The sequence below is a fragment of the Hyposmocoma kahamanoa genome, unplaced genomic scaffold (assembly GCF_003589595.1).
Source record: "Hyposmocoma kahamanoa isolate Upper Pololo Valley unplaced genomic scaffold, ASM358959v1 79, whole genome shotgun sequence".
In the NCBI taxonomy this organism is placed as follows: domain Eukaryota; kingdom Metazoa; phylum Arthropoda; class Insecta; order Lepidoptera; family Cosmopterigidae; genus Hyposmocoma; species Hyposmocoma kahamanoa.
In genome coordinates, this window is record NW_020653993.1 from 11,632,764 (window position 1) to 11,643,102 (window position 10,339).

Below are 10,339 nucleotides of genomic sequence, written 5' to 3' on the forward strand. Positions count from 1 at the left end.
AGCTTAGGACAGTAAAAATAACATAGTCTGTGATTACTTCCTTAACGGCACACTCTCACAGACTACTGTGTGATAATAAATTTTGTCGTATACGTCAAGTATGACACTTATGAGAGGATTACACATGGTGCCTTTAGCAGCGATGCAAATGCGCTATAGGCGATCGCATCGGTACAAACGCGCGACTGCATCTATGCAATCGCCTATAAATCCCAAGTGTATCTATTTCTGCCGCCAAGCAGTAATGTCAGCATGATTGTGTTCCGGTTTTGAAGGGTAAGGGTGCTGGTGAAATTACAGGCATATGGAACTTACGTATGTCTCAGGGTGACGGGCTCAGTGGTAGTGCTCCTCAGATCTTTGCAATTTAAAGCTCTGAGTGGCACTGTAACTGTTATGGACAGATGTACAGCTTACCATCGTACGACTTGTTCGTACCGTCATTTGATGTGATATTGTAGACAATAAATCATCATTAACTCGTTTATACCTCCCACTGCTGGGCACGGCTCTCCTATCTGGCGATAGTTTAGGCTATAACCGCCACATTGACTCAATGCAGGTTAGGGATTTCATAAGTTTTCAGAGTTGTGAACCTTCTTCGACATGTAAATTTCATAATCGATGTTTTTCTTCACCAAAAAAATCATGGTAAATTTCAAATTAAATTTCGCGCATCAATTTCGAAAATTCAAAGCTGCAAACCCGGTTTCGAACCCGCGACCCTCTTCTTAAGAGACGGTAGGTCAAACCACTGGGCTACCACCGCATTGTATTTCAAAATGTTATATTAGTAGACAATAAAACGTTTGAAAAATTTATGACACTTTATGTGAAAAAACTATATCTACAGATCTTTTATATTATTTAAATGGAACGTCAAAATACAAAATTAAAGAAATAACGCAATAAAACATTTCTAATAGACAGCTATCCCGCTTACTCACACGAGTTTGCATTATGGCCGAAAGAGACAGCGACATTGTTGTCAAATTATACCCGCGCTTCTAAAGACCATTAGTTTGACAGCTAAGGTCTATCATATTACAGTTTAAAAAGATACCGTTAAACATTTTTTCCCAGAACTTGGAGAACTTATATACGATTACTTTCTGAGATAAAAACAATTCTTTATCAGTATTTTAAAAAGAACGCTTTTATCTATCCCAGGAAATGAATAATCTATTTTAAAAATTACTTCTTAGATAAAAGCAAGTCTTATAAGAAAAACTTCTACTAAGCCAAAGTCACCACATTGCGGCGAGAACCGGGACTGAAATAAGAGCTAATCTCGAGTAAGGATGCTCGTTTTCGGATTGTAATGGATCATATGCCACTGAATCAATCCACGGATCGTCTCGTACGACCTTGAATCGATCTCATAAAAGTCGTTTCAAAATTTGTAACAAATAAAACACCTTTATTACATGATTTAATCATAGAAATAATGTCGACTCTGTCCTAGGGGATCCACATCGAGAGATCGAGATCTTTTCGTTTGAATATCTTCTTGGCATCTATTAAAAAATTGAGTGGCCGATGGATAGTATTACAATTTGCAAAATTGAACAAATTCGAACCAAAAACAAATGGAAACACCCTAATAAAAAACAATACAAAATACGATGGACACTATCGAATTTGCTTATCATGAGTGGATATAATCAACTTTGAATCTTGACAGGTTTTAAGTAGGGTAAAACACCTAAACTTGTATAAGCCAAAACGAAAATTTTAAAAAAAAATATTGAAAAAATTGTTTATTTTTATATACCAAGTACAAGTAGGTATCATAATTGACGAATGAACTGAGATATTAACTTGTATTTTCCATCAAAATATTGACATAATGGAAACGAGAACAGTCTTTTCGGGGCATATCTGTAAACATGTAGTCCTAAACAAAACTGCATTTAAGAAGCAAACTTTTCTCCATATGGAAAAAAAATCTAGTTGACAATAATATTTTAAGCTGACTAGCCGATCCATCAAAAGTTACGTTTACCCTACAATGTATTGAATATCTAGCCTAGTTCAAAACTCACATTTCTGCTATTTCACGGGTTCTCTTCCATGTTTCTGGATCACGACTACGTTACCTAGAATGTCTTGAACAAACTGGTTGTACATTTTCTTCCATTTCAAAAGATTAAATAAAAAAAACAATAAAACTTTCAAGCGTAATCTACTTACAAAAAGTTACAACCGCCATATTGAAAGTATAAAGTAAAACGCGCTGTGATTGGTTGAATAGGACAATATCGTTTTTGTTTCTAACCCAATCATGGACATTGTCAAGTTCGCGCCTTACTCTCGTTTTTCGGGGAATGTACAATGTCTCTGCAACTAACTGAAATTACCGCCTTGAAGCAATAGACGAAACAAACAAAATGACATTCATATTTAAAAAAAAGTAAATTTTGGACAGAGGTTTTACTTCTATACCCCTCTAATTGCTATATTAAAATGTAAATTTTTCTATTTGTTTTTCACAGATACGAATCCTTTACATCTCACTAAACTTTTCAACAATAATATCATAATATAACTTTCTGTCCAAAGCGTTGTCCATCTCTTTATTTTCCATTTCTGTACTTGACGAAATCATTAATAATTTGAAACTTTTATTTATAATATGAATAAGATTCAGACGATTCGACTCCCCTTAATTTTGAATCGATTCTCCTGAAAATCGCATTGCAATGAATCAATTCAAAAAAATATTGGGTCGCATACAATTGAATCGATCTTCATAAAAATTGAATCGAAATGTGCATCCCACACTCGATTCAAAGTGTATTTACTAATTTAGAATAATCAACACATCGCACCTTACGAGTGTAATATGGCCACTTCTGCAAAATGATAACTTTTCAGCAAAGAGGTTAAAATGGTTTTGCAAACGAAACTATATTAAAAATAATATTGGATGATTCCTGTGATAGTTCGGAAAATTCTAAAAAATATTATATGTAATATGTTCGTCCAGAGAAGTACTATCACTTACCTATTTCTAGCGCCAACTAGTAACGTGAGCATCACTGTGTTCCGGTTTAGAATGGTAAGGGTGCTGGTGAAATTACAGGCACATGGGACTTGTCTACTTATGTCTCAGGGAGACGGGCGCAGTGGTAATGCCCCTCAGATCTTTGCGATTTAAAGCTATGAGTGGTACTATAACTGTTATGGACGGTCGTGTCGCTTACCATCAGGCTCACGATTTGTTCGTACCATCCCAGTGTAGTATTTTCGCAAAAAACATGAAAATCGTGGTAATAAAAAGATGATATTCAGCAAAATATAACGTATTAACATTGACTTACAATTATATGGACGTCGGGTCCGCGCTAAAAAGTGTCAGAACTTATAGGGCGTTAAAATCGTATACAGAGCGTCATTCACGCTTTAGTCTTCGTTTGTTCGGCTGACAGCGAAGCAAGCAAAATTAGACAGTACTGCGATGACATTACAATTTAAATTCAACGTTTTAGCTTTTTCATATTCCTTTACATGTCACTACGTTTAAATAGGTTGACTTGGGACATTTTTTTCGTGGTTTTTGTATTAGATCCATCGTCCATTTATTTGTAAGTCAATGCCTATTAACAAATACTAAATTATAAATAAAACTGACGGCCTCTGTGGTCGAGTGGCGTGCACACCGGTTTACATGGTGTCGCCATCATTTTTAAGGTTCAGGGTTCGATCCCCGGCTAAGTCAGTGTAGAGAACTAACTTTTCTATATTGTCGCGCCTCTGGGTGTTTGTGGTACCACGTTGTTTCCGATTTCCACAACACAAGTACTTTAGCTTGGGATCAGAGCAACGTATGCAATGTTGTCCAATATTTATTTATTTAAATAAGTAATATTTTCGAAGTCATTAACCTGGTTGTGAATTAAATATCAAGTTAAAATAAGTTAGTTTGAACAGCGTTGGCTATCTTTCGGTCTAGACAGATCAAAAATACGTCCACTCCTTGACTTGACTTTCGTAGATTTAATATTTTTTTAATAACCATTTGAATACTATCTCGCCCAGTCAAAAGGCCATCAAGTTTGATGCTTTGGACCAATGAGCATTGCTTTGGACCGTTGAAGTTTTTAAAACCAAAACTAAAACTGTAAGCTGTAAAGATGAAATTTTAAAAGATAACCAGATATAGTTTATATGATTATAACTCTAATATTTTTTTAAATGTAAAATTATCAGCCAACGAAGGGGAAAAACTCATTCCTGGATCTGTGTCGTCAGAACCACAGAGACAAGTAGACCAGTACGATAAGAACGGTTTCAAAAAGGTGTCATTCATCTATTGCGTTCAGCGATACCGACGACATTGTTACACATGTCACGGCTTCATTACTCTATAAAGTCTGCGGATATTGTGGAGTACATACGGGTGAAAGCCAATGGTACCCTGAGGGTCGAGCAGCCGAGACCACACCTCAATGCGAATTACCGGCCGGTTACCGGCCGTCCACACGGACGGTTACCGGCCATCCACATTGCGTCACACGTCGCAGTCCATACGTGTAAATAAATATACATAGTGTTTTATTATATTATTTTCTTTTTTTAAATATTATTTAGGCGGTCACCGTCGCCTATGAACGCCTACTACACCAGGGTATTGCAAACTCTTTAGGACCCTTCTCAAACCCCTTTATGAACTACATGCTGTATTCCTGCGGAAAAACCTCGATAGGGATTTCATTCCACAGCCTAATTATACGTGGGAGGAAGCTCTTCGGAAACCGTACAGTACGAGATCGACTAGGTTCTGGAGTGCGAGCATGGACTCCCAGGAGGTGGCTAAGGTGCGATGACAGAATGTTTCTGTTGCCATCATGTCAAATAGTTCTTCGGAACATTGGCCATTGTACAGGTGATAGAAAAGACATAGGGAGGCAATGTCTCTCCTCGCAGACAGTGGTTCAATATCATATGTAAGCGCAGGATCGTCAACAGTTCTCATAACACGTCTTTGAACCGCGTCAAAGGGCCCAAGCTGGCATCCGAGAGCTCCCACCCAAAGGTGGCAGCTGTATTCCATGTGGGGATCGACTTGTGACTTATAAAGGAGCAGTCGTTCCTCCGAAGTGAAATATCGCTTATCAGTTGAGCATACTGAGCTTTTTGGACGCCAGCTTGCCTTTGCCATCTAAGTGACTACGAAACTGAACGTTACAAGAGATGTCCACACCGAGGATCGCCACGCTCTCCGAGATGTTTACTGGCTTGTTCTGGAACTGAAGGTCTGCAGCAAGAGTCTTTTTAGCGATAAACGCGCAAACTTGTGTCTTTGTCTTTAAATTCGAGTAAATTTACCGTCCCTAATCAGAAACTCTCTGCAGGGTTTTTTCTCGTTATATATGTTAGTCTATAAGGTATGTATTTATGGATCAATGTAACCTTATTACAAATAAATAAAGAAAAACAAATAATAATTTCGCGTTCGACCTTTATCTTGTCTAATGGTTCTGCCCTCAGTATCATAACTAACATAATCATATTTTTTGCGTAAGTGAGTTATTAATATGTCTGGGTTCAGCAAAATGAGATATACAACCATCTCCAATCGGATTTTTGATACCTTATTAACCGACTTCAAAAAAAGAGTTTGTTTTTTTGTGCTTTTTTTTGTATGCATGTTACGAGACAACTCCGGATTTCGGAACCGATTTTGATGATTCTTTTTTCGTTGGAACTGGGGTACCTCCATAGTGATCCCATTTAATTTTAAATAAAATCACCCACTAAGTGTGGCTGTTCACGCATGAAGACTCATTTTTTAGTAGCAGTTTTATTGTTAACCAAAATCAGCGTAATTGAATTGGCATCTCCGTGTAGTATAGAGACTAAGATGCTATATAATTTAGTGGATTCCGGACTTAAGAACAGACCAAAGTAATTATTTAAGTTTTGTAACCTTTTTGTTGTGTGTGTCATTATGAGGGTGAGGTGTTCATTTGAACAAAATCCTTTTCAAAAAGTAAAGATAAAAAAGCGTAATTGATTTTTTTAGATGACAATAAAACTTTGGATTCCAAAATCTTTAAAGTTACCGAAATGCAAACACGTCAGTAATAACAAGGGCATACACACTCATAACTCCGCACTAGGGACTCCTAGCACAAGTACATATTTACTTAAAAGGGGTTTCGTACCCTGAATTGTAAACTAGGCGTAAGTTAAAGTAAATAAACATTTTATTCATTTACTAAGGAAACCCTGTGTCGCGGGTGCCATGGATACACACAGAGACAACCACAAATTACACTCAAACTCACAAGAGAAATATATCGCACTGTTAATAAAATAGTGTATTCACAATCGAAGAAAAACGAATTACTCACTTTTCGTGAAAGATCATTAAAATGTATGTATGGGTTATAGTTTATAACAGACAGTTAAACAAATTTCTTCTTGCACAATATATTTAAAAATAAAATGGAAAAAATATTTCACATTTTTCAATAAGGACCATTTTGCCCAGAACTAGATCACAAAGTGTGCCTCATTGGGAGTTAAGTAGATATCTTTTAATTATTTCTTACAATATTTTAACGACGGTTTTATTGACGTGTAGAATGATATATATTGAATTTCACACATTTTAAGTTACAACACAACTAACATAGGGTCGTATTCTAGAACTCTATTCAATGCTCAAGTCAGGATTGCACTGGCAACACAAGCACTGGAAATACGACCCTAATGGCAGGGACTTGAGTATGATATCAAGTGCTTTAAACCATACTCAAATCCTAACTTGAGCATTGAGTAGAGCTCTAGAATACGACCCTAAGTATTATATCAAAATGTCTTTACTTTAAATTAATATTACCTCTTTAGTTCCAAAGCGACAGTATTGTCCAGTCACTTTGAAACTAAATCATGTATTAATGACACATCAATATAGCGAGATTTTAGAGAAAAATTTTTAATATAACGCAATTTTTGAGATAATACTATGTTGTGTGTACACAAACCTTGTTTATTTCTGCCGCCAAGTTCTAATGCTCTCATTACTGCGTTCCGGTTTGAAGGGTAAGGGTGCTGGTGAAATTACGGGCACATGGGACTTGTCAACTTATGTCTCAGGGTGACTTCAGATCTTTGCGATTTAAAGCGATTTAAATTTGAGTGGTACTGCAACTGTTATGGACAGTCGTGTAGCTTACTATAACTTGATATTATACAAAACATACAAATATTTCTCCAGAATGGTAACCGTTCGGCTACGGACGCAGTATAATGCCTAAGCACTCTCTTCTTGAAAATACCCAAGTTATACCGTTCAGGTTTTCCTGAGGATTAGATTTAGGCAGTAGACCCGCTGGTCTAATGGGGGTTGGAGATTAATCTCCAGTTTCAGGAGCTGTTAACCTTTTTCTACATACAAGTTTCATCATGATGATAACCATCATTATTAGTGAGAGATGTTGCTACTAAATATTAACAAAGAAAGGTTGTAGGAGACTATTCTGATTTACTGTTTGGTTTTTCGCTACATCGCAAAGCAATATAACTTGTCACGTCACAAGCCCGTAGTCGCACAAGACATCTAATTGTTAAGAAAAATACTTTCACTTCCGCTCTACGCGAAATGTTGACAGATTTGTTGTCAAAGCACGTTTATTCAACATGCGTTAGGAGGAAATTATCACGTCAGATCCGAACTCCTAGTAATTTGTCACAAACTTAAACCAACACTAGAGCGGCTAGAGCTACCAAACATTCCTGGCACAATAAAAACCTGTCACCACCGAAAACGTGTAAACAAAAATATATAAAAACCCGAAACCAATAAAGGGACGACCAGACACAAAACACCTGTGCATCAAACGGGGGTATTAAAAGAAAAACAAAATTACATTGACCTCTTCAAATCAAATGCAACATGTATCATACAATTGTCTATCACACAAACGATACACGTTCCACACGAATTTTACCCTTAATACGCTGCGTAAAAGGTATTAATACAGTTTTCGAGCCGCTAAAGCAGGTTGGTGAGATTTTCTGGTGTAGAAAAAAACGGACACCGAAAAAACCAAACGGGTTGTTAGAGAACAAAAAATCAGGGCAACATGCTACCTCTCTGGACTTTTTTTAACTTTTTAAAATTTGTTTTTAACGTCGTAATTTGTCAGTAGGTTGTCTTCTTGTTATCGTATCGACGGAGTACACGTTTTTTTATAATATTAAGTGACGGGACGAACCAGTGGTGGGCCTGGTGGTAAGCGACACGCCTGTCCGTAACAGTTGAAACACAACTCAGACCATTAAGAAATAGGCTGTACTTCTCTGAACAAACTCTTCCACAAAATCAATCGGAAAATAATCAGAAAAAATCTAAAATGAGTAAGAAAGAATGTTTGTGTAATAAAAACGACAATTCGCTCAATAAGTGCCTCCAAAGCAGAACGGTTATACTATGGGCGCTTGATGAGGAAGTTCCTGGTTCGATTCCCGATTTTGACCAATTTAGGAAACGAACATTTGTTTTAATAGCATGGTATTCAATGATTTTGTTTATGAAATTTCAGTACTAGTTTGTTATTATAATTATGAATAACAAAGATCAAATATTTTGAAAAATTTATTCGATCCGGTTGGATTGCAACCAGAACCCTCCGGTAATACGTAGCAGATGCGCTGTCAATTAAAATTAAATAAAAAATTAAAATTCTTTCGATCAACGAGTTCCATAATTTGCTAGTAATAGCAACAAGAAACGTGCATGTGAATTAATGTTAGTAGATTCATTTCTTTTACATTAATTTTCAAATCACCTTTCTCATGAAGCGTTGCCACATGGGAGAGGTAATCCTACCAGCCACAGTTTGCAGGATGCTGTTGGGACTGTCCCGCACTCCGCGCATCAGGGATGCTGTCTTTTTCCGGCAGATGGCAGCAAAACCATCCGTCTCATACTCTGCAAACATCCCCGATGCGCTGCAGAAACGAGGCAGTCCACAGCGGCTGTTTGGTGTAGTCAACCCATAGGCTTCCGGTGTAGAAACTTTGAGAGATAACTATAAAAAGCGTTATTTTTACTTCTTCTGTTCACCAAGAAAACCTACGGATCAACATATTTCTTCTTACCGCTAGAACCCTACGCTCTCTTTCAATGTCGGCATTGTCCTTAAGGTCGTCTGTAATGTAATGACCTAGATATTTGAAAGAAGTTACTCTTTTCATGTCGTTCAGGGTTACTTCTGGGAATTCTTTTTTAAGATTATTAACGGCGGCCGTAAAACTAAAGTGTTCACACTTTTTAATGTTATAGTGGAGACCATGAGAAGCAGCGTAGTCAGCACAGACCTTCAGCATCTCTTCGACCGACCTCGCTGTCGGGCGCAGCAGCACCATGTCGTCCGCGTAGCTGATGTTGTTAACACAAACATCATCCACGCGGCAACCGACACGCATGCCGCTGAGCCCAACAATGAGATCATTTACATATAGGTTGAATTAAGCCACGGAACGAACCAGTAGATCTTAAGAATTTTTCTTTGTGCTTCTTGCTGATATTTGTTTTTGAGGATTGCCTGAGGATCTGGTTCAAATCCAGCCATATCAAATGGTTCTGGTTTGTGTATTCTTAGTATTGCCCTCAAGACTATCGTTATTATATATCTATTGCTCTCTCTGTTTATTATGTGATTGCATTATCATGGTTGATTTACGGTATAATACTGATGTGGGGCAATAGTACCGAATCACCGTCTCTATTTGTGTTGCAAAAACTAATCAGAATTATAACAAACCTCAAAGAGACAGATGGTTGCCGAGCTCACTTCCAGAAGCACAAGTTAATCACGCATCTCTCAATATATATGAGATTTGTAAATTTGTTCGCAATAACCAGAATTTTTTTAAACGCCGTCAAGACATGCCATCAAAATTTTTTATTACGTCACAAAAATAGATTAATGCTTCCAATGTGAAGATTAACCCTACATTCCTCTAGCCCACATGTCATGGCTATAAAAATTTATAATCAGCTACCTGATGCGTTGAAAAACGAAACTAATTATAGAATATTAAAAAAAAAACTAAAAGAATTATTAATAAATAAATGCTATGAATTTTTAAATGGAACTCTTTAACAAAAAGTTTTTGCATTTGAAAACAGCGCTTACTCTCTTCCCTTCTATTTTGGTGTGCCCGAAAGGGTCCATGATGTGTGAACTTACTATTACATAACACCTTGTATACCATTGTGGAACGCAAATAAAGATATTGTAATGTAGAATACATTGTAGGTATAATTATTAATACAAAGATCGAACACTCAGAAAAACACTCAGAAAAAATTCCTTCGATC

At 36.9% G+C, this 10,339-nt stretch overlaps 1 protein-coding gene across 1 annotated transcript; it reads right to left on the reverse strand.

Annotated features, from left to right (window-relative positions):
* Positions 1-5,117: 5,117 nt before the first annotated feature.
* LOC113233556 lies at positions 5,118-9,441 on the reverse strand. Its single transcript, XM_026468678.1, has 3 exons — positions 9,115-9,441; positions 8,802-9,044; positions 5,118-5,309 (listed from the first exon to the last, which is right to left on the reverse strand). Exons 1-3 carry the CDS (start codon positions 9,439-9,441, stop codon positions 5,118-5,120), a joined length of 762 nt encoding a protein of 253 aa, XP_026324463.1.
* Positions 9,442-10,339: the final 898 nt, after the last annotated feature.

Excerpts from the sequence above, each read along its gene's own strand:
- LOC113233556 (XM_026468678.1), bottom strand. The coding sequence starts at position 9,441 with ATGCGTGTCGGTTGCCGCGTGGATGATGTTTGTGTTAACAACATCAGC. Across the intron at positions 9,045-9,114 it reads GAGAGCGTAGGGTTCTAGCG|TTATCTCTCAAAGTTTCTAC; the intron begins GTAAGAAGAAAT and ends CGCTTTTTATAG. Across the intron at positions 5,310-8,801 it reads GGCAACGCTTCATGAGAAAG|ACAAAGACACAAGTTTGCGC; the intron begins GTGATTTGAAAA and ends TCGAATTTAAAG.